At 36.5% G+C, this 26,029-nt stretch overlaps 1 protein-coding gene across 1 annotated transcript in view; it reads left to right on the top strand.

Moving 5' to 3' along the window:
* The window catches only part of SLC35F1 (solute carrier family 35 member F1), a 226,651-nt gene that overhangs the window by 186,513 nt on the left and 14,109 nt on the right, over positions 1 to 26,029 (top strand). The window contains exons 4-7 of the mRNA XM_026705389.2: positions 13,693 to 13,852; positions 14,351 to 14,507; positions 15,391 to 15,443; positions 20,232 to 20,386. Of these exons, the coding sequence (XP_026561174.2) occupies positions 13,693 to 13,852; positions 14,351 to 14,507; positions 15,391 to 15,443; positions 20,232 to 20,386 (525 nt within the window). The remainder of the gene's footprint in view (positions 1 to 13,692; positions 13,853 to 14,350; positions 14,508 to 15,390; positions 15,444 to 20,231; positions 20,387 to 26,029) is intronic.

Raw genomic sequence — 26,029 nt, 5'->3', positions numbered from 1 at the left:
AAGGACAGTTGGACTTCAATGTACACACTTTTTATTCTTTTTATTTAAATGTCTTTCCACACTTGCAGCCTCAAAAGATTTGTCAGGAATGTTTATGACTCAATTGAATGATAATTTTTATTTATTTCATTCCCTGTCAGAGAGTATCAGTCAAAAAGAGCAACAACCACAGGAGAGACTTTTTTCAACAGTATTATGTGTTTATTTATTTATATAGGTTATAGCTAAACAAATAATTCCCTCAACACTGTCCAACCATTTACAAAGTCTGCATTACTATTACTATTAATCTTCTCATCACTCCTTATCGTCCATCCCCTCCCACTTGTGACTGTATGACTGTAACTTTGTAGCTTGTATCCTTACAATTTATATTGACTGCTTCCTAGTATGATTTGATTGCTTATTGTATCCTATGACTATCATTAAGTGTTGTACCTGATGATTCTTGATTCTTGACTCTTGACAAATGTATTGTTTCTTTTATGTACACTGAGAGCATTTGCACCAAGACAAATTCCTTGTGTGTCCATCACACTTGGCCAATAAAGAATTCTATTCTAAAAAAATAAATAAATCTACTGTCCAAAGAAATTGCATATATGAATCCTGACTTTCCCTGAAATCTAAGTTGTATCTAGTTTATATCATTTTCAGAATAGAGATCATGCTTTACCTGTTTGGTTGTCTGTCCTGAACTTTGAAAAATAGATACATACATGTGTCAGGAAAGGGCAACTTGTCTTCTCTTTTCCTTTCACACTTTCATAAGACGTGAAAGATCTTTTCTTTATAGAGAGAAACATTTGGTGATAGAGGCCTCATCCATGGAGAACTGGAATCTGTCTGAAACAAAAAAGACAATGCCCAAGAATTCCTGCAAGTCTAGTAATAACTCAGGTATGCAGGAAAAAATAGAACAGCATGATAAAATTCTGACATTTCATGTCTCTCCTGTTCACCAACAGAGAGGCCCATATAAACAATTACCTTATCGTGGCGGGGGGGAGCAGTTGTTATATCTAGATTTTTTTTCAGCACTGTGAAATTAAAAACTCCAAGAACATCTGTCTTCCAATCCCATAGACTGTTGGAGATTTGGTATACTCTAGTCTAATTCAGAGAAAATAGCCACTTGAGTATACATGGCCAGTTCAGTAACTTTTAAAAGAGATGAAAGACTTTATAAACTAGATGCTGCATTACATTTTAATTAGCCAGTTCTTTGGTATTTCAGGAAAAGGCTTCTGCATATGCTTGCTGTTTTGCACATGCCTGTATGCTATTTCCAGATTCATTCCTACTGCTGTTTGCTGGATCTAAACATTTGATAGGAATAACTCAAGAAATACATTCTAAGTATGGTTAGAAATCTTGCTTTGCACTTGAACAAAATTCTCTCTCCCACACATATCTCACAATATATTCAGGTCGTTCTTCCAATATATGAACTATTTTGTGGCTTTTCACTTTTTTGGTATTAAGTAGATGCCAGCATTCTACATTACATATTCCCCATTACTGTTTTTTTTTTTAAATGTCATGTATTATGCATTGCTTTTTTAGTTAAATTTTCTTCTGTGTTGTACGGAACAGCATTTCCTAGGCATGTTCTGCCATTGCCAGAGGGCTGAGTTTTAACTGCAAGTTTTTTCAAGGTGAATTTATGGAATCTTCATCACAACCAATGCACTAAAATAACCTGTATTTCTTCACTTATTTATGTCCTTTATGAAGCTGATTGGATGAGAAAAAATTGTAACCTGTGCATTTGGCTTTTCTCCCAATCAATATTTTATCAAATGCCTTAGCTCATTTTTGCCCTGCTGTGTTATAAAATGCTATGTTTGTATTTTAATGCCAGGCAGAGCTGACATTATATGTCCAATTTTATCTTTCTTTTAAAATTCTTAAAAGCAGATTCCACTACTTGTGAATATCGGTGACAATGATATGATTCAATATTGTTGGTCTCTTTGTGCCATGATTGCAGGATTCCATAGTGTTAAGCCACATAAATGTTGTGTGTAAATGGATTTATAAACTCAGTGCAGCTACTGAAGAAGGAAGAATTAGAATGGTCTTTCTCTATTTCAGCATTACATGTTTCATGAAGAAGTCATCGAAATCATAGGATACTTGATCTCCAAAAATCAGAGGAAGGAAAAATCTCCATTACAGTTCCCAGATTTCCTCACTGTTCCATGAAGAGCCAAGGGCCTTATCTACATGGTTTGGATTGCGGGGAGAGGGGTTGTATGCCTTTGAGTTAGTTTTTGACTTTGGTCAGTTTTCACCATTTTTCTCCTGTTGATGGTGAGAGTGGCACATTTGTCCAGCAATATCCATTGCAATATCCTGACTGTATAGTTGGACAGTATTGAGCAACAATTCCATTTCAGGTGGTGTTTTTCCATACAGCTTCAGATTGTCCATGTAAAGGAGGTAGGATAATTAAATGGTGTTTTTGATATTTGATTGTTATGGCCTGACTTGTACACTGTTGTTGATAAAGGAAATAATACAACAGCAAACAGTAGTGGTGATAGTAAGCATCCTTGAAAAATTCCTCTCTTGATCTAATCTCTTCCACTCTATTACCATTGAGTAGCAACTGTGTCCTTGGTAACTATGATCATTATGTCATTGATCTATGAACAAAACTTCTTGTGTTTCTATTGACCCCTGTTATTTCTAGGCACTTGCTTATCCAATCATGTTGCAGGGAGTCAAATGCCTTGTTATAATCAATCCAAGCTACATTCAAGTTGGTCTTCCCCCTCTGACGGTTTTTCAAAATCATCTTGTCAATTGGGGGGGATGATTTATTTATTTTTTGTCCCTTTGCTGTTTTGGCAGCTTCTTTTCTGCTCAGATGGAACTAGATTCTTTTCAACTAGATTCTGTTGAATTTCATCAACTACCATGCTAATTAGCAATTTGAAAATTGTTGTTGTTTATTTACTTGCTCTTACAAATGATTATTGTTGTTTTCAGCTTTTCCTATTCAAATAGTAGCTCTGTTTGTTATTATATGACACGCTAGTTTACCATATTCTCCCATTGTAAAATATAAAACAAAGTGTATTACAGCATCCCTGATAATAAGCTTGACCTAGTTATATAATGGTTTTCTTTTAATTTTCTTCACCCTACCCTGCTTCTTTTTGAGCAGATTGGCACTTTTCATCATGTTTTTTTTCAAAATGGGAAATATGAACATATATGCCTGATGATGAAATTAGCACATGGTAGTTAGCCATAAAAACTAAATCAAGATACTTAATGTCCAGAAAGTGAACCAAATATAACTGATATGTTTCATCTTTAGCAATTTCTGTCCCACTCTGGGATTTGTTTGTTTGTTTGTTTTTGCCTTCCACAAGACAGTTGCTAAAATAGACTTCTCTTTGATTTTACAATAAGAAAAAAAGAGCAGAACTTCAGAGAGGCTTCATTTCATCTTCACTTAACGACCCCCATAATCCTTTGCGGGATGGAGTCTGGACAACTGAATGGAGCAAGTAGAGTGTTTTAATTGCCAGATGCCCTTCCTGTCACCAGTGTGGAGTTTTGTTCAGCAGATATATTCTCAGTGTGCCCAGAGAGAGAAATATCTGCCTCTACCTAGGATCGAACTGTCAGCCTCCTGATTGTGAGGCGCGAGTTCCACCTCTACGCAACCACACCACTCCAGAAAGGCTTCATTGATGATGTTGTAATTTTAAATTTGAGTTCAGAAGGAAGCTAGATTGATTATATAAGCACCATTTTATAATTAGAAATTTATGAAAATTGAGAATATGTGTTTCTGAAATATGTCACATTAGATATGACCAGAGGGGAAAACATCAATGAGAAGCAGCAAGGTAGCAAGTGGAAAAAAAAAATCTTTCTGAATTAAATCTTATTTCTGCTTGAAACAGCTGCTGCTATAGCAGAGTGCCAATCACTGACAAGTGGCAGATGTTGCAGTGGGGGAAAGAGAGATCTTCATATAGTTTGCTTGGAGGCAGCATTAGGGAACTGTTCAAATGTGACAACAGAGAGTATTGTTGAAGAATCAGGGATGGAAAATCAGCACAGATGCTGCTTTTTGAACATTGGTAGAAACATGCTGACCAGCATTTTGCTTTGATATTGGTAAAGATCAGAATTACCCCTATTGATATCAAAACTGCTCTTTCAAATAATTATGTTACATGAATGGATACGCCAATGTATGTGCACTGCAAGAGATACTTTAATTTTTTAAAATACTTTTTAAATAAGACAGTATTTATTTTGTCTCCATCTGCAAAGAATCACACTGCTCCGATGATACATGCATGTACGTTAACCACACAGGATAAACCCTTAATAAGAAAATATTAAGTCTTGTCCCAAAAGTGCTTTCTTCAAAAGGCAACTGTACTGTCTTTGTTTTTCCCTTGAAGACATTTCGTTTCTCACCCAAGAAGCTGAAGAAGCTTCTTGGATGAGAGGCAAAACATCTTCAAGGAAAAACAAAGTCTAGGTACCTCTTGAAAAGGCACCCTTGGGACAACCATGACCTGGATGACTGAAATTCTCCATAGACAAATAAGTTGTGTGTGTCCAGAGCCGATCTTAAGCCTCAATGGAGGATACTCAAACTTGCAGAATTTCCACACTGCCAGTACAGCAGCCTTGCACAGACATGGAGTGAGGTTTCCATCACTAGATTTTAAAACTGGCTCAGACTGTCTCCTTTTCTTTCTACTTAGAAAGAAGAGAGGCTGGGATTGAAATTTCCCATATTTTCTTTTGATTTCCCCAGAACAAAAGAATGAACCTGCTATGCAATAGTGAATTAGGTGTTTTTGATAGAGTAGGCAATACCCTTGATCAGACGTTTACCAGTCTGCCTTATATATGTTTAGGGTCTCTCAAATTCTGTCTCATTTATTGAGATTTGTGATAATTTCTAATAAAAATTCAATCAAAAAATGTCTTATACCTAGATGCACAAGAGAATCATGCTCTACCAGCCCCTGTAGTAAATTATGGGAATTTTGTCAGAAGAAAAGAGATGACAAATTACGTGTTAGATATGTAAAGACTGAAACCTAGACTCTCAAGAGTTAATTATTCAATACGCTATGTAAATAAATATTCTAGTTTAGCTTTCTCTTCCATTTATTTTAAAATTTCAAATTATTTCTATCCCTTTTTATTAAAGCACACACAAATTCACAAATTTGTATCATCTCAAGATACAACATAAATTTTTGTTTAAAGTAATTGTTTTCTTTGCTCTCATTTTCAAAACTTTGTGTTATGAGCATCTCACTCTTCCGATGCTCTCTATCATTTGCTCTGCTCCAATTTCCTTCTTCTGTTTTAAACCAGGAATCCATAGAGACAGGAAAAAGTCTGGGTATTGCTGGATTTATAATACATATAAAACATAAGCTTGATGAACCACAATTTTTCCAGAAAAGAAACCATCATTCACTGAGTTGTTAAGCAGTTGACAGCACTGACCTCTAGTGGGGAGAAAGATGGAGTTCTGAGTAATAGCTTCCCTTCTAAATTGAACTAGGGATTTCAAGAAAAAAAGGGGGGGCATAATAATATTAACAACAACAAAGGGTTTATGTTTCAATTTTTCTTCTAAGCTGAACTATAGAAATTTCAGGAAAAAGCTAAATCATAATAATATTAACCATATCTTTATGTTTTGATTTTCCTTATAATTATGATAATATGAAAACTGAGTGTGAACCTCACACTTTTTCCAAATGCTGAGATGGGAAGGATAAATCTTGCAGTTCTTCTGAGGTTGTGTTTCCAAGAGTAGACAAGGCTCCCCATCCTTTTAGGAGAAGACTAGAGTCCAAATGGGGTCCAAATATTGCTGCATGAATATTATGGAAAATTGTACCACTGGATTGCTCCAGAGAGGATAGAGTGAAAGTTGCCCTATATAATGTAGGCATGTTATTCGGAGGAGCTAAATAGTCCTACTAGAGAAACAGTTAATCTGAACTCAGAAAAATGTCCATGGATAGCAAATTAAACTACCAAACTGCTAAGTAACACTTTGGTCTATTAAATACTTGGACATGGATGTTACTAAGATAGAAAGCAGCCAAAATGTTTTTATTTATTTATTTATTATCCCCCAATTTATTGTTATTTATTTTGAAAGAAAGAAACAGATAATACAAATAGAAGAAGAGGTTTAGGCAGTGAAATAGGGGTGAATAAACAATAATTCTGAAATGTTATAAAACCAATATAATTCAGTGAATCATTAGAAGCTTATAATAATGCAAGATATTTTAGATCTGTTTTTTTTAAATTAAAGCTCACATGTCCCTCTAGAGTTTTAATTTAAAAATGTTTATACAATTCAAATAATAAAAAAGACTGTAAATAGTAACCCATTTATTAAATCAGTACTATAAATTATACATCAGATATAATTAATAATTAAGATATAAACCCTAAAATATATGTTTTGGATGTGGCATGATCCCATGTAGTCCAAGAGTAGTTTCCATTAGAATTAAATTCTGCATCAGATTTAGTTTTTAAATATTAGGTTATTCTAGACCAGGGCTGTCAAACATGTGTCATGGGCTGGCCGTTCCCATGCCCAGTTTAGCAAAGAGGAAAAAAATCCTGATATGTCATGTGATGCCACCATGATGACGTGGGTTTGACACCCTTGTTCTAGACATTAAGACACATTCCAACAATTTAATTATCCATTCTCCCAAGGAGGGAATCAGAGACCTTTTCCAATAATAGCATCATAATATTTTATGGAGATAAAGTATTATACGGAGATAATCAATACAGATCTATTATATCTGCCAACTCTCCTGATTTTGCTACGATGATTCCATTCTTCAAACATTTGTTCACTGTTTTTACTATGGCCCTTTCAATCCATTTGATAGTGACAGGAATTAGTCTATCTAGTTTTCTTGGAAATATTTTTCAGAAATGTCTTGTCAGTACCTTCTTCCAATGACTGAGACAAAATGACTACTAATTGGTTTTTGTGCCTAAGGCAACGTTATAAATTTTCCAGCTTCTAATCTAGTACTTTTAGCCAATGTTTGTCCTGCAGCAAATCACATCCCAATAAAATCCCAGATTATTTGCATCTCAAATTGTTGATTGCTTCCAAAGAAGTCAAGACCAGGAGAAGCAACTTGCTTTGAGAGAGAAGGAGAGTAATAGTCTCATTTTCCTTCTCTGCTGCTCTTGTGACTTACTATGCTTCAGTCTGTCAGTGAAGCAGAGAAAACATAAAGGACATGAACAAACATGCATGTGATATCTACCCATCATTTACTTTCAGGATCAACAACATTATCAGTAGGCCTCATCTATTCACAGGATGGATTGTTTAAAAAACCAGAGCACAAAAACAAAACAAAATATCACTGGGTGTCACCTATATTGTAACTCACCATTCAAGCCTTTCAAATGCATTTTTAATCAGCTACAATCATACTGGACAATGACACTGCTTTTCTCAAGTGCTGGGTGCAGACAGACAACTATCCAATGAAAATAAATTCTGAAAAGCAGCAGGAAACAAAGGACATGATGCTAACATGGGAACCAGTCTGTGCAACAAACTCGGTTGTCTACTTTGCCCTTAAATTTACAATTCAAAGGTGTCAAACTGGCAACCCGTGGGCTGGATTTGTCACATACAGGCCATGGCCACCCCAGCTCCATGAAGGGAAACATGTCACAATATGTCACATGATGGCAACGTGATCCCATGAGTTTGACACCTGTGATTTACAGAAACAACAGCATACAACTACCCTACACTTTGATGCATTGATTGTCAGGTCTATAAGAGCCATTGCATCATATAATCTGCCTAACATTTGAACATCCAGTTTCCCAGCCAACAACCGAGCACCACCTCCATACCAAAATTACGTGTACGATCATGTCCCAAACACACTGTTAATGCCATCATATTCTTTCTACTGTGCATTTAGCCACACATACACTAAGCAACCAAGGAGATGTCACATTTCTTTACTTTACTCTCTATTCAGAGTTGAAAATGAAACATCCACTCAACATTCTTGATACTTACAATCTTTCCTTCCACCATTGATCACTCTTAATCAGCAACCAACTTTGAATTATATATTCACCCACAATCATCCATAATTCACACCTATTCGCTTGTTCTATGAGTTCTCTAAATCAACAAGCATACAATGAGTTTTCTTTTTAATGTTCACCCATTTCTCAGTGTTGGATTGATGGAGGATAGGGCAAGGAGCCAAGTTCAAGTCTATGCTCTGTTATAGAGGTTCCTTGGATTGGTCCTTCTCAAAACCAAACTACCTTCCAGGATTTTTTTTAGAGAAAAATAGAAAAAGAAGCTGCTCTAAATCTCCTTGCACACCTAAACTAAGTCAAGATATAAATCTAATAAATAAACAAAAAAGGGGAACAATAATAGCATTCTTCCAATCATCATGGACAAATGTAATTTTCCCATATGTTAATCAAGTCACACATAAGCAACTTCATAAATAAATCACAATCACATTTTAACATTTCTCTAGTCATATATGTGAGTGAATAAATAGACACCAGTTCAGTGAGAAGGTAACATTGCTCTGTAACATCAGGCTGACCACATGACCATGAAAATATCTTTGAAAGTACAAGCCTGTTCAGAGATAATGGGTGAAAATTTAATTGAAAAAAGGATTCTGCAAAGGTGCATAAGATAGTATTGTTATATTAGAAATAGAAATAATTTTAGAAAATATGATGACTAAAATGATGGATAAAATATTTATTGTAATATAGTGGAATGTTTGTTAATAAATAAATGAAAGAAAGTGAATGAGAGAATGAAATTAGGAAAAGATGGGAACATTTTAATTATTAATGATTTAAAAAAATATAACGAAGAGAAATATGGAAAAAAAGAATTAATTATGGAAAGTTTATAAGTGTTCACAAGGAAGTATGTTATTCAATTGAAAAGAAAAAGTTGTTAAAATTTTAATGAATATTAACAATAGAACTGAATTGGAATAGAATGAGTGTTTTATTTACACACATATATAATTTTTTAAGGATATAGTGTGTATTTTAAGAATGTACCAAGCAGAATTCAATTGGAAGTTATGTTATATATAGTTACTGAATGTTATAATCTTAAAGGTATAAATTGAAGTTTAAATAAGAATTGAATGGACAAAATCAAAAGATATAAAGATGTTATACTCCAATTAGTAACTACAGGGGAAAATTTGTTTAATGCGAAAAGATAATATGAAATTGAAACAGGACAGACAAAAGTACAAATATAATGATTTGAATTGAGATATGAGATAATTAAAAATAAAGTTGAGAAAATCAAAGGAGTGGAAAAACTATGTAGAAAATGTTAAACAGTAATAAGACATGGAATAGAACACAAAGATAAACATGAAATTGAGTTTGTGTCTGTATGAAGAAGTGATAACCCGTTATCATGCTACTCTCAAAAAAAGATGTTTTATTTGTATTATGTTTTTCTGTGTGTGAAAACCCAAGTAAAATTTATATTAAAAAAAATATATCTTTGGACAGCACTAGCCCAATGGCCTTGAAATGGAGATGAGCACCACCTCCTATATTCGGCAGCGACTAACGGAATAAAATCTTTATCTTTACCTTACCTAGTTACATCTGCATCCTATCAAATCATTCTGCCCCTTTTATTCTTAGTTTTTCTTATTCATTTGTAATTACATTGTTGTAACTAAAGAGCCAGTTTGGTGTAGTGGTGAAAGTGCTGACCTAAAAAAAAACAAAAAACAGGAGACTGTGAGTTATATTCCTGCCTTTGAAATGAAAACTGACTTGCTGATCACTATTTCTCAGCCTAAGCCATGTCACAGAATTAATGTAGGGAAAATGGAAGGAGAAAGGAGTACAATATTAGGTGTACTGGATGCCTTGAGTTATTTATAAAAATAATAAAGGTGAGATAAAAATCAAATAAATAAAATAAACTTTCATGTATGAATAGTCTTGTGCTTAAATGACATAATTGAAATAAATATCCTGTATTTTTCTAAGCAGATACTTTTCCTACCCATTATTGCGTCTTTGAATGGCCTAATAATTTTTTCTGTCCCTTCTCATGTCATTTTCACCCAGTCCATCATGTCATTGAACAGAATAATTTTTCAGAATGTTGTCAAAACCTCATAACTTTTATCATCTTTTATTATCACCATTATCAGTAACATAAAAAGCATCTTTCACCAACATAAAAAGCATCTTTCACCAACTAATGAATCCTACTTTCAGATGTTTGAACAACAACCTGACACCAGATTGTATTTCCTGATATTTAACCCTTTCATTGATTAATAAACCTACACGTTCACTTCTCTGTGGTTGTTCATCAATTATATTCCAAAAGATCAGACTACCTTCATTCATTCTATTCAGAGGTGGTATTCAGCAGGTTCTGACTAGTTCTGGAGAACCGGTGGCGGAAATTATGAGAAGTTCAGAATACCACCTCTGACTGGTCCTGCCCCCATCTATTCTCTGCCACCTGAGTTCAAGCTGATTGGCTGGGTCTTCTTTTGTTGCCCTGCATGGGAGAACGGAGCTGGAAATCAGGTTAGTGGGGTGGGGAGGAAATGGGATTTTGAAGTAACCTTCCCCTGCCACACCCCACCAAACCACATCATGCCCACCAAGCCACGCCCACAGAACTGATAGTAAAAAAATTTGAATCCCACTATTGATTCTATTGTATTGTATTTGTAATAGATTGTATCTATTTTGTCCTTTTTTCTCTTAGTTTCAAAAGCATATATCTTTTTCCTTTCTTTTCATTAATTAACAGGCACTGTCACAAAGAGGTTTGGGGAAGGGGAAATGAAAAGGAAAAGGAAAAAAAAATGCACCAGTCTGAGAGGAATACATGGGGGGGGGGGTAGAGAGGGAGGGAAGGAGGGAGGGAGGGAAGGGAAGAGAGGTGGGGAGAGGGAGAGGGAGTCCTAGAATATAAGTGCAGTGCTAGAATAGCTAAGATACTGCTTAGATTCCCAGGTTTCTGATAAATGACCCAAGATGGAGGAAGACGCACAGCACCCATAAGAGTGAGAAGGAATTTTTTTCCCCCTATATGCATGTATATGTTTTGGGGAATGTTTCTGGGATGGTATTTGTGTATTATACATAAATCTTGGGGAGGTAAATTGCTAGTTGTCATGTGCGAGTTCTGCCTATGGAGTATGAAGATGGGAAAGCTGCCTGTTTGGAGCTGAAGGGGGTCTGGTGTGAACTTCTAGAATGGTGTTGCTTGTTTGCGCGTAGGTGAGATGGTTGAAGAAGAAATGTGTGAGCAAAGACAGGCTTCGGCATGTTTCTTTTGGCTGCTTTTGTTGTATTGTATACAATGTCTGTTTGTTGTCTCTTATTTTGATGCCATTCTGCAAGTCAGTTGTATCATTTTTATTTTAATGATATTAAATTTAGCAGTTAAGGAGATGGAGAGACTGTGACATATGGTAGAAAGCACTTGATATAATTTGGCTTTTCTGTGTATGCAATTGTTAATTAACAAGCAAAACAAAACAAGAAATCAATTTCTTGGACTTCAGGTGGCATGCCCTGGATAGTCCTGCAGGTTGGTCTTTGAGAGAAGTGTTGATAGTTGATCTTCTTGGTATCCAGAAAGGCAGACACTGATCAATAGCAATTAAGGTTGTTGTTTTCATTGTTTTTAAATGTGAGGTTTCAAAGCTAAACTATGTATTACTATGTGGCTCATCCTTTAAAACCAGTATTTGGAACATATTATCTTTGGAGTGGAAACAAGCTTCCTTCTTACAATTTAGGGGAAACTTTTTATGTATTATGTTGTTTATATAAATCCTTTTCTTTGTAAGGCACCCACACCTCTTACAACAACAAAGCAAAAAAATAAGCAAACAAATAAGAGGCTTTTCTTCTTCTTCTAACTTTACTTTCATTGATTCATAGTTCTGTGTTAGTTTTTCTTTTCTTTCCATGGTGTCTTTCCTTGGTTTTGTCTCCTTTTCAATCTTTTTCAGCAGACACAAGTGCAGAGGAAAGCATCAGGCAAATATATTGCAGATTTATTTCTACTACTGTCCAATTACCTTGTTGGCTAGGTTAAGGAAAGGAGGGGAGAGGAGATGAAATGAGGAGAGGGGAGGGGAAGAGAGGGGAGGGGAGCGAGGAGAGGAGAGGAATCCCTGCATATTTTACTGTACTTGTTGCTGACTATAGGGAGTGGCAATCATCTCTGTTTCAAGGCCAACGCTGTCCAAAGGTGTTTTCGTGGTCATGTGGCCAACATAACATCACAGAGTGCCGTTTCCTCCCCATCAAAGTGTTATATTTATCTACTCACATTTGCAAGCTTTTCTACTGCTACATAGACAGGAACTAGGCAAAGATGGGTACTCACCCCATTCCATGTTGCTCAGGTCTCAAACCTGGCTGATGACAAGCTCAATGTCCTAACTGGTGAGCCATCACACCACCCAAAGTTAATGAGAAGAGTTTAAAATACCTGGAAGCTATATACTTACCTCCACTAAGTTATAAAACATACTTTTATTTTTGACCGATATATCAGCTGAAAATATATGTCTATGTCTTTATTACCTAGACCTATGTCTAAATAACCAAAGCTAATGAAAGTGGAGTGTGATATATTTGTATGGTCCATTTGGGCTGAAGCTATCATAGCCCAAAAAGGATAATTTTCATCATCCTTAAATGGATTGAGATCAGTACCTTCTAGATCTCATTTGGGGGCTAAGAAACCTTTTTATCCCAGCTTGACTGTTAGTATCCTTCAGGAATAGATGATGATGATGATGATGATGATGATGATGATGATGATGATGATGATGTTGATGATGATGATGATGATGATGATGATCATCATCATCATCATCTTAACAGGGAAAATTCAGAAACCTTTCTTCCATCAGAATGCACATATTGTAAACTCATTTCAGTTAAATTAAACAACCCCCAAAATCTTTTCAACCAATGATTTATGTGTTGCTCCTTTCCTACAATGCCCTTAAGCTCTTCAACTCTTCAACTCCAGATTTCATTTTAGCTCTGATTCTTCTAACTGTTTGAGTATGTTTGTGGAAACATATATCTGTGTCTGTATAGGTACATACCTCAACACATACAGTTCTTACTTAAATGTCCAAGCTGATGGTTAGCAATATATTTGCACAATTTCTGTGCATTGTGTTTTCAGAAGAGGAGGAGAAATACTAATCATGAGAATTATCCATAGTTTAAGTAAATGAACATGAGTGAAACCATCTGAATCTTATTAATGATGATATTATCTAAGGGTTGCTCTGAATACGAAACATCCTTCCTGGAAAGTGGATTGATCACATCTATAGCTATCCATTAGTTTCCGAGGAGAATTAGATTTAAAAGCATTATTTGAGACAAGAAATATCATGCATTCATTCCTCTTGTGCTGGGTTTTCCGGGGATTCTCCTTAGTTTTGTTCCCAAATCATTTGCAGGGTATGTCTGAAATAACCATTTCAATCAAACCCTTTCTGAATTACAGATCTGTGTGATTATCTACCATTCAAAAGCTCCGTTCAGAATGTTTTCTTTCCTTACTCTTTTTTTTTCCCCCTACAGCTCCTAGATTGTTTTGTGATTCCAGTTGTGATCTTACTTTCTTGGTTCTTCCTCCTGGTGCGATACAAAGCAGTGCACTTCATCGGGATTGTAGTGTGCATTCTGGGCATGGGCTGCATGGCAGGAACAGATGTTCTTGTTGGAAGACAGCAAGGAGCAGGTACGGTTTTGCAGATTAGAAGGAAATGTTGTGGGTTTTTGTTGTTGTTTCTAAGTTCCCTGGAAATGTCTGCATGTGGAAACATGGCAGCCTGAGAAAATAATAGATTTCTTAATGATGTCAGAAGTAAACCTCAGGATCTTGCTGAACTATTTTTAGCAGTATCTCTCACTACTGTGCTGGCTAAGACCGCTGTGAGAATCTTGTGATACCTGGAGTTCCAAACAGCCTGTGGAAGACCATAGAATCTTTCCCCCATTTTTTGTGAGCCACAAGTTCACTTTATAATATGTGTGGAATGATCTCCTGAGGCAGCATGGCTCTATGATACAACTTCCGTGCGCATGGATTGAATAACTTTGCCTGGAGAGAGGAGGACTCAGTCATGTCAGACAGAACTCTTTGGTATAAAACTCCCAACACATGTTTCTGAATGAATGAAGTAGAACTTCTATTAGCAAATTGTGATTTTTTTTTTACAATCTTTTTTGCTTCTAGGAGAAAATAAACTTATAGGTGATCTTCTAGTACTAGGTGGGGCCACTCTCTATGGCATCTCCAATGTCTGTGAAGAGTACATTGTACGAAATCTGAGTAGAGTGGAGTTCCTAGGGATGATTGGACTCTTTGGTTCCTTCTTCAGTGGAATTCAGCTGTAAGTAAAGAGAAGCATCTACTCCATCCTGCCGTGTCATATAGAGAAAGATCCACAGCCATCTTCTCTCACATTCCATTTGTTCCTGTGTTGTCCTGTAGATTGCTCAGCATGAATGCTCAGATCATCTGGTCCTCTCACTGTACCTTGCTTTTTTATTCTGCTATTCAAAAATAAAAATATCTGTTTGCTAATAGAAAAGTTTTTATTTTAACTTTGTATCAGTCAAAGAATTACTGTATAGGTCACATTAAAAAACAGATGGTCAAATTGGTTTTCTTTCATTTTTATTCTCCTAAAAGGTACACAACAGCAAACATGACCAATAGAGATTTAAACCTAATGCTTTTCAATCATCATTCAGCATCTAATCACTATATTACATTAGCTCTCAATAGATACAATGATGTTCAGGTGTCTTTAAAAAAAACAAAAGGAAAAAAAGAAAATTTTTGAGGAAAAGGACAGACTAGACTGTTGGATCTGTTACATACTACATATATGCAAAAAAAAATGCCCACAGAATGCATTGACTCACTTAATGTCTGTAGCACTTCCTTAACAACTATATTTACTTAACCTCTAAAAAAAAGTTTGTAAGATTAAGTTGGTCCCTGAACTACTGAACCTCATAACTTTATATTGCAAAATCTGGCCTCTATTATGGTTGTAAATTAAGGACTACCTGTAATGTTCTCCATTTTCAAGGGGTTAAATCAAAGTGAATCTGATCTGGACACTGTGCTGTGATACTTCTACATATCATAACAGATTATGGGCATTCATTCTATGTTAACAATATACATATTTACTTCACTTTATGGAAATAATTGGAAATACTTAGAATTTTCCTTATCAAAACATTTCTTTTTTCCCCTCCCAGTGCCATAATGGAACACAAAGAATTGTTAAAAGTTCCCTGGGACTGGCAAATAGGTAAGACTAGAAGTTGCTTTACTATTGCTTATTGTTCAGAAAATAAATTGTGTTTGAGATTATAGCATTACTTAAATGACTGTGGTGGTAACATCTTGGTTTAGCTCCATACAGGCCTGAGAACAACATATAGGAAGCTTATCTTCTTTGCTGCCTATAACGAATTGAGCTTAAGTTGAAAAGTTGGTAAATGCTAGTTGGATTCATCAAACATGCTGACATTGGATTTTCAAATAATAGTTTATAGTTTAATGACATGTGGCAACTACATCACTGACCGTTTTTTGCTTTGAGCTGGTCAAAAGGCAACTAGTTACATTGGTATTCCCATCAGTGAACAATACTGAAATATTTTTGGATCTGCAAATTACTGTGGTAGGCATTAATGGCTTTGTGTGGTACATAAGCTATGGTTGATTATCAGCCATAGTTTATAATTCAATTTGATTGCTTTGCTTAATAAATGAGGATTAGTAGTCTACTCCCATTAATTTGCTCTGTTTGTGATGATTAAATTAAAAGCAAAGCAAACAGAAATTGAGAGAATGTAGGTTTTTTCACATTCCTTAGTGCGATGGGCAAGGGAAACTTTCATTTACTTTCTAAGAATTAGCTAGATGTAGTCTGATGGCCAGTTCTTTTCTTTTCTCTTTCTTGATTAAAAAACAACAAGTCAGGTGAATGTGTTTATAACTTAAAGCAAAACAACAACAACCTTAAAATGAAGAGAAGACAGAACAACTCCCTACTTGGCTACATCCTAGAAAATAAAAGGACCTCCTTTTCTCTCATCCACTAACCTCTTGAGGTTCTTTAAAAAAAATTACAGCTTGTATGCAAGAATTGGAAAAATGTGTGGGAGGAGGCTGTGGGTGGTGGTGTCTATGACAATTTGCCTGATCAACTTGCTCAATTCATTGCAGGACAAGAGTTACATTAATAAAGAAATAGTGGAATAGAATCATTGAAGAAAGGATACAAAAGGAGGGGCAGAATGAAATGTGAATGCAAAAATTTAAATATTTTAATGTATTTTAAATAATTAAATAGAATTGTTAAATTGTCCTGCAGTAAGGTATCCCATGACGAGTTGGTCCTGGCAGGTTGTCCTGTGGTGAGTTGGCTATGGTGAATTGGCCATGAATTGATTATACCAAGCTGTCCCATTCTGGTACTAGGGAGTGCAATCTTTGTACCAATTTTTTTTCAGCCAAAGAAACTATTATCTGTATACCTTATTGCTATGCTAAGCAAATGGTTTTGTCTAGAAGGCTCATTACTTAAGTACTACAATAAAGATGGCATTTGATACCCTCTGCATTAGAAAGCTACAAATGCCAGTTAATGTAAAAAGGCACAATGAGCCCAACTGCAATTATAACAAGGAGTAAGGAGGTAATATGCTTAATGGGCCTCAACAGCTCCTGGTTAGCTTCCTTTCCAAATGAATATCAACAGCAACAGACTGAAGAGCTCCTTAAGCTGATTGGTTACAGAGACAATAGCTGAGGATTGCAGTTATAAATGACACACTCTACACTTGTTCCCATTGGGCCTTCCCTCATCATTTCCTCTAATTATCCCCAAACCTTAATGAAGCTGTGCACATCTGCTATTACCTCAGTTGCAAAGATCTTCCTGCTTTTTTTCAATATGGCTCCTAAATTGAACACGGATCAATGTAAAGCATGACTGGTCTTTTTTATCACACAGTTGAGATTTTTACAAGGCTTCTGGGCCTCGTTTCCCTTTTAGGAAGAAATGAGAAAAATATGTTTGGTTGTGTGAACTAACTAATCACCAGCAGCAAGGAGGCAAAGACCCTCCTGCTTCACCAGTCTAAACAGGTAGCCTCTGAAGCATATTTTTGCTATCATTCAATTAGTAAAAACAGATGTTTTGTTAGAGCAGAGAGCACTTGATTCTGGATTCCATTTGTGCATTATGCTAAATCAGTGAGATGCAAGAGTAGACAGAGTTAGGATAATAAGTAAAATCAAGTTTATTTTACTTAAATGTATCACAAAGGTATCCATGACTGGCTGGGAGAATTTTAGGTGTTGAAATCCACAAGTCTTAAAGTTGCTAAGATTGGACATCCCTGGTAGCTTGGATATATCATTCCAATGAAATACAATTAATATTATTAATATTATTCTTTCCCCCTTCTATTACATTAAACATGATAATTTGGTAACAGTTTTTGGAGGCTTTCCAGGAACCATGCTCAAGGTTTCTTTGGGGCTACCTATGTACAGCTTTGAGACATAGTGTAGCATGATCTGCAGAAGCATGTTTGAGTAAGGTCCTCTTCCTTTCTCTAATTTTCCTACCCAGCTGAGAAGAGTATTTTGAAAACTTGTGTTTCTACTTTCAGTTACTCCCAGTTCATCATGTTATATCTGTGATGCAGAATCATTACTATGAACTGTATATCATTTCAGTATGCCAGAGTTTCTGGTGTGCTTGCTGAAAACTTACATAATGTTAATAGCAGGTGATAGGCTAGTCCCTTCCTTGCTAATTTTCAAAATGTTACAAAAGAAACGGTTAAGTGGCCAGGAAATTAAGAGATTCAGGCAGTTCAAATGGGAATAAAGATTTATTGAAAGCTTAAGCTCTCTATAAGAATCTGGCCAACTGACCGTAAAGGGAAATGCACAGGAGATAAGAGAGGCATTCAAGGAGGGCTGGACTTAGATCTCTTGTGGGCATGCAGGGACTCAAGACCTATGGTGCATTTGACCTTTCTCTCAAGCTCAGCCTGGTCATCTATCTCCTACATAAACTAATATTTTGAAGAGTTAATTTTTTTTTTTAACTAAGTATGCACAGTGTGGCTTCTTTTATTTCTTTTCATTTACTTCCTGGTATTTTATTCTGATTATGTCTTTTGGTTACATCATGTCTTTTGGTTGGACAGTTAATGATTATTTTTTTCATTAGTGTTTTTAATCATGCAATGGATGAAGCTACCAAAGAAATATTAGATTACAGTGGGATAGAAATACAATTAAAAAATGGAGCAAAAAAATATTGGGAGTTTAAGTATAGAAATCCAGGGAAGTAATGATGACGATGACAGACAATATTATATTATGACATCATTATGCAAATGACATGAATGGCATGACACACATGAAGTCATTCACCATTTTTGTCTTCCTTGCAGATATCCATAAGCCAAGACTTGCTTTGTGTGTTTTTGTGAATATATGCATTACACTCAGTCATGGTTTGGCATAATGTCTGAGCCTAGCTTATGATTATCAAAACAAAGTAATGGTGATTTTTTTTTTTTTTGTATGCTACAAATCAGGCAACAGAACAATTCTGGCCTGTAAGGGCTCTGCAGACCTTGCCAAAGCTCTAGACTCAGAATGCCACAAAAAATAATCTTCTCTACTCAGCTTTGCTAGCCTCTTACCTATTTCCATCACAAAATATGCATCCTCATCTTTGCAAAAGCTTAACAGCTTTTTTTGAAGCTAAGAAGTAATGGAAATGTTGTGAGACAGAGAAGTTTAATTGTTCTCTCCCCAAAATCTCCACACCACATTCCCCAATGTACATTAAGTGCTGAATATGTACTGTGTACTAGAAGATGGATGACTGCATTTCAATAGTATCCATCAGTTCCACCAGTAGCTTGATCTTTAAACCAAAAGAAAAGTAGCTCTTGAGGAAAAAAAGAATCCTAATCCTGTTGTAAATAGACTTTCATGTGTCCAAGGTAATTACATTGCCTTAGTAAGTTTATGGTATGTTTGTTCTGGGAAGTCTTTAGGAAAAAATGATATGCGATTGTGACATAAATCACACAGGGAAAGAAACAGTATCATCTGGAATTTGCCTAGTTATACAGATAGGACGAGTTCAGTTTAGTAGTCAAGGCCCCAGGCTATAAACCAGGAGACTAGGCGTTTTTAGTCCTGCCTTAGGCACCAAAGCCAGCTGGGTAACTTTGTGCCAGTCACTGTCTCTCGGCCCAGCCCATCTCACAGGATTGTTGCTGTGGGGAAAATAGGAGGAGAAAGGAGTATTAGTTTGCCATCTTGAGTTATTCGTTAAACAATAAAAGCTGGATAGAAATAAATAAAAGAGAGATGTTAGTCTCTTTTTTGTTGTTAATTTTTGTGGATAGCTTTTGAATTTCTGTTATTAGTACTAAATTTGGGGATATTGTTAGTTTTGGTGAATGTAGTACATATGATCATTTTGCTATTATTATCATTCTTGTAGTAACATTGTACAAATACAGAATATCAAAGTCAGGGAGGGTGAGGGTAGAGTGTTATAACTGTACATAATGACTGTGAAAACTGGAAGATTAAGTTATCAAACAAGGGCCAAGAATGATGTTCTTGTAACGTTTCAAGTCAGCCATACTTTAGGTAGACAAATACACAGGAGCCTTGTCAGAAAAGTCAGGATGGGAATGTATGCCATGAGGTTGAAACCTCATGCCAGGCCACTCTCTCACCTTTTTTATTCCATTCCCTGCAAGTACATACACAAAGGTAAGATTTATTTTTTCCTGGATTATGTCTCGGCTGACTCTGCTACCTCAGATCACAAATAGATTAGATTAAGGCCATCTTCCCTCTCTCCTGGCACACCTTGGGCAGTTAGAATTCTTCCAAAGTTTGTTTCTCCTCAGCAGAAAAGTTGTTCCTAGAAAAGGGTGGGCAAGACAGTACTGACTACTTATCATTTATCTTCCTTCCTTCCTTCCTTCCTTCCTTCCTTCCTTCCTTCCTTCCTTCCTTCCTTCCTTCCTTCCTTTAGGATTACTGTATGTTGGCTTTAGTGCCTGCATGTTTGGCCTCTATAGCTTCATGCCTGTGGTGATTAAGAAAACGAGCGCTACAGCGGTCAACCTCTCCCTTCTTACAGCAGATTTATACAGTCTTTTCTGTGGATTCTTCCTCTTCTATTACAAGGTAAGTGGACCAACCTGGTTACAGGTAATCCTCAACTTATTGAGGACCAGAATTTCTGTTGCTAGACAAGGCGGTTGTTAAGTGAATTGTGCTCAATTTTATGACTGGTTGTTAGTTGAATCTGGCTTCCCCTATTTACTTTTTTCATTGGAAGACAGGTGGGAAGCTGACCAATGGTGGTCATACAACCCCAGGTCACTGCAACCATTGTAAATACATTGGAGTGCCAAGCATTGGAATTTTGATCACATAACCATGGAGATATTGAGGCGGTTTTAAGTGAAAGGTTCGGTCACAAGTTACTTTAATGGCAAGTGGTCACTAAATGAAGAATTGTAAGTTGAGGATTACCTGTATATGAGCAATTGATAACATTGTCTTGATAACATTGACATTACACTAATGGTGATGGCATCTAAGAGCTGTGGTGGTGCAGGGGTTAGAGTGCATATTGTAGGCTAATTCTGCCAATGGCTGGGGGTTCGATCCTCACTGGCTCAGGGTTGACTCAGCCTTCCATCCTTCTGTGATCACTAAAATGAGGACCCAGATTGTTGGGGGCAATATGCCCTAAAGCACTAAGAAGCGGTGTGTAAGTGCTACTGCTACTTCTATCTTCAAAGTTCATACTGTTTTCAGTCCAACTTGTTTATTCTGAATGGTTCTGATGCAAACACTGTACAGCATTACTTCTCTGATTGTTGAATATACCACAAAAGCAACTTCTCTGATTTGTGTATTAGTCAGCAGTCATTACCAGAAGGAAGATTCAACCCAGGGTTAAGCAGAGTTGCATCAGGATGGTTTGTTTGTGGCAACTGAAGAGTGGATGGATTGTGGCTTATTTTGCTATATAAACTCTTCAAGCAAAGAGTTCTGGAAATATGGGGAATTATCTTGATTCTGATTAATATAAGATCAAATATAATCTCAAAATATTTATTAAATTTTCATGCCACCCATCTCACAGTGAGATGGTTGGTTTACAATATAATGAAAAGGTAAAGCGGATAACGCAAAGCAATTAAAATTAAGAGGATTAAACAGGAAGCTTAAAACCAAGAGGATGCGCTGATCAACATAAGCCACAAGTTTTTTTTTTAATTCAATGTTTAAATATCCTATTTGTTCAGATCTTATGTGTTGCTAAGGAAAATAGCCTTTATTTAGCAACATCTGCTGCATAATGGCATTCTGAGATTTCCCCAGCTGGACAAAACAGAGTTCCAGTTTTGAATTGAATAACCCGGATGCTGTGGGTTGCAAGTAACTTAATGTGATATTTTTCAACTTGTAACTAGCAGGTGCCTTCAGTTTCCTGTGGTGTTGTAATCCCTGTTCTTCTACAAGGGCTGAAAGTATCCCTGATCACCATAGGCCTAAAGCATTAATATAAAATTGCTTTTGTTAATTATCATTGCTGAGGATGATTTTACTCTGCATGTTTTTCACTTGCTTTGGTTTCAGCCCAGCTGCTCTTCTTCTCCTCAGCTACATCGCCCGTTTTATTTTGTAATCTCTGACCAATGGACAAAAGCCTTTCTTCATGGGGGAGCAGAAGGCTTTATGATTAATAAGAACCATCCCAGCTCTTTAAAATCTCTTCCAAAATTCAGTGTCATAATACTTTCAAGGAGCTGCTGGGCTTCGCTGTCTCTTTCCTCAGACCTAAAAGAAAATATAAATCAGACAAAATGCAAGGAACTAGCTTTATTTTGCCTTAGAAAGTAATTGGAAAAGCATTTTAGGTGTTCAAAGGGGTTGAATCATCTTAACTTGCCGTTAGAGGTGAACTTTTCAAGATTTATAATCTGCCCTGCATTCATTAGTGCCCTAAGCTATGTTGTTGCAAAGAAGATGAATGCAAAGGAAGTGAAAAATATGGCGTTATGACTCATGAATAATTGAGCAGATTATTTATATTGAGGGTAATTGCATTCATATTTTTATTAAATTATAATGACTTGGGAGTTATGCTTTAAGAAAGTAAATTCCATCTTAAAAAAACCTCAGAGTTAATTTGGTTTATAAAATTACATCTAACAGTAATTCTGTGTAATGAGTAATTGATCTTGCTAGACACTTACAGTGGCCAAACATACTCTTATTATCAATCTTTTCTCACATAGCAAACCCACAACATATAATGTCCTCTAGCAAATTATTGCTGGTTTTTGTTCACCCTACCATCTGAAATTTTCTTACCAAAGCAGGATTCAAAATTCATCAGAAGTAGTTGTATTAAATTGATGTAGAAGTTCTAAAGAGTCATTCTTTATCATTCTTCAGGGAAAACCTGAAAAAAATGGCAATCTGAATTGAAAGAGATAGGATATGTTGTATTTAGCTTACCCTTTCATTGTTTTTTAGGACCATAGAGAACAGGGGTGTGAACTATGACCCTTTTACGATCTGTGAACTTCAATTCCCACAATTCCTGAACCAGAATTCCTGAACTGGCTCAGGAATTCTGGGAGATGAAGTTCACAGATCATAAAAGGATCATAGTTCCACACCACTAATATAGATGATACTACTATAATGAACTTCCTTGTAGTGATCAATTACCAAATCTTGATGGCCACTAGATGGCAACAGAGAAATAGGGAGCACACTCACTCTTTTGTCATTGTCCAGATTTTTGCAACCCAGATCTGGTAGACATACATACTTCCTTCCATTTCTCCCGTGGCTTTACACTTCTCATTCCACACCTACTATTGCAATTTGGTTTCATGAAGTCTACCTTTCATAGTCAATTCAAATGGTTATTACACAGAACTTTCAGCTCAGGAAAAAGTCAGTTAGTATGCCTTCCAGTTTGGTCATTCTTCCCTTCTTTCTATGAGGTAAGAAGAAGGAATTGTAATACAAAGGCAGGTAGAATGCCTAGTGCCTAGTAGCCAGGGCATAATGCTGGTAGTGGCAATGTAGGTTGAAACTTGAAGGAATCCAGAATTTAAAATCCCTTACAGATTCTTTTTTAGAGTTGGAAGGGACCTTGTAGGTCATCTAGTCCATACCCACCCACCCTCAAGCAGGAGCCCCTACAAAGCCAGACTGGAATTGTAGCTATAAGAGACAAGATCCAGGGATGGAAGTAGGCAGCCAATGACATACAGACCCAGGAAGGTGGAGGAAAGCATTGTGGAAAAGAAGGATGGTTTAGGTCAGGCTAGAGTTCCACAAGTTGGGCCATGTCATAAAGCAGCGGTGTCAAACTCGTGGCCTGCAGGCCAGATGCATCACGCACTGGCCATTCCCACACCCAGTTTAGTGAAGGGAAAAAAAGTTGTGATATGTCACGGGATGATGCCGTGACAACATGAGTTTGACACTCCTGTCATAAAGGTTCAACATTGGAGGGTTGTCTCCAAAGATGAGCAAGGCTCTAGCAGCTGTTCCTAAGTAGTCCCAGCTGCAAGTACAGTTCAGTCAGGGGCCTTCCCTTGCATTCTGTGTAATAAAGCAGCTCGTCTTTGCTCTGTCCTTCAAAATTGTTGGTACATCCTGGGCCTCAGTGCTGCGCCAGAATCTAAAACTCCTTATTCCTGCTAATGGTCTCCCTTGTTTATTTGTTTGCTTGATTGATTCCCTGCTAGTTCTTCACATGATAGGATCAGGCCCTTCAGCTTGAAGAATCAGCATAGACCATAACAGTAGGAATTGCAAGATACTATTCAAAGTAGTAGAGAAATTGCATCGTGTACCGTATGTAATTTGGTGTTCGTTCTCATGAAGCCAGTGCTATTAGGAGTTGTACCATATTACATATGAGGAGAATGCCATGAATAGGTAAAAAGAACCAGTTATAATATACAGTAAAACATCTGAAGTAGGTTGGGTTTATTGCCAAAATTACTTGGAAGTCATCCATGAGAGGATCAGGATCAGGACACATTAACTTATTTTCTAGGTCTTTCTGTCCTCACAACTTCAAAATATTTTCAAGGTAACATTTACCCCATAGTTCTGAGTCATATCCACCACACTGTCAATTGTATCTGTCAAGCAAAGCTTCATATAAACACGTTTAAGTACAAATGCAAAACACTTTGGAATGCTTTTAATCAACTCAAAGAATCAATCAAACTTCCAAGGATCCAGTTTAGTACTGAAGAAAATAATTTTCAAGACAAGGAAATTTGATGGATTTTTCAGCAGTCCTTTTTAAAAAAATGTTCTTTTGCTTTGTGAATCAGCAGCTAAAGCCTATTATACAACATCATTTTAAAGGTAGTGTAGTAATCTAAAACCCTCCAAATGTTGGTGGGTAAAATATCAATGTATTTCAATTTGCTATTCATAAATCATGAATCTGCCAAATGTAAAATAATTTATAATTGCCACCCTTAATCAAAGCTGCAGTACACTGAATAAATAGGCTGCAACGGAATGCAAGAAAGTAACAAAGTATTCGGCTCAAGCATTTCTCTTTTCATTTCTAATTGTTAATGCTTGAGAAATTTCAAAAATATTAATTTTCTAGAAAAATCATAAGGAAGGGTGAGTGTTGCTTAGCTTTTCTCTTAAAACACCCATCTACTCTCCTAATGGACTGAAGCTGTGTATGCTTGAATTCCAAACCCATTCACTTAAAAGCAATCATTCATCTATATACATATATAAAAGTGAAATACCACTCATGAAGCATCATGAAATCTCCAGAACCATAAAGCCTACAAACTTGAAATTTGGCACATACTTGGCTTCTAGGTGCTCGCTAAGAGAGGATTTTTCAAAATGACCATCAGAGCATTAGTATTTTGTATATTATTATTAACACGCTCTGATGCTAAAGAGTTCTACTCCCCCTCCCCACCTGAAAAGTTTTCTGTTCCAACTGCCAGTTGCCTCACATTCCATTACCTTAGTAACTTCACAGCCATTTGCACCACTCAGGTGACCTGAGGACGCAGACAAACCTCAACGACTCTCTAAAAGGATGAAAACTACACTTCCAAACAGGAAGCTACTTTGGCATCAAAGATTGAATTATTTTTATTATGCACCATTCAGTCAGAGCTGAAGAAACTCCTTGGATGATAAGCAAAACATATTCAAATAAAAACCATAATGTCCACTTGCCTCCTGAAAAAAAGCAGCTTTGGGACAACAGTTGGAGGATTGTATTTTACAACACTTTTGTTGAATAGATAGATAGATAGATAGATAGATAGATAGATAGATAGATAGATAGATAGATAGATAGATGGATGGATGGATGGATGGATGGATGGATGGATGGATGGATGGATGGATGGATGGATGGATGGATAGATAGATAGATAGATAGATAGATAGATAGATAGATAGATAGATAGATAGATAGATAGATAGATAGGTAGTGGCAGAGGTTGCATTCAGCAGGTTCTGACCAGTTCTGGAGAACTGGTAGCGGACATATTGAGTAGTTGGGAGAACTGGCAAATACCACCTCTGACTGGAGATTTTACGGTATCCTTCCCCTGCCACGCCCACCAAGCCACGCCCACAGAACTGGTAGTAAAAAAAATTTGAATCCCACCACGGGTGGGTGGGTGGATGGATGATGGATGAATAGGTGAAAAGGAGAAAGGGAAGGGAAGGGAAGGGAAGGGAGGAAGGAAAGAAGGAAGGAAGGAAGGAAGGAAGGAAGGAAGG

This window comes from Pseudonaja textilis, chromosome 1 (assembly GCF_049901715.1).
Source record: "Pseudonaja textilis isolate UNSWEBS1 chromosome 1, rPseTex1.2, whole genome shotgun sequence".
Classification (NCBI taxonomy): domain Eukaryota; kingdom Metazoa; phylum Chordata; class Lepidosauria; order Squamata; family Elapidae; genus Pseudonaja; species Pseudonaja textilis.
Note: the sequence above shows the minus strand (reverse complement) of the source record. Positions and strands in the feature narration are given on the sequence as shown.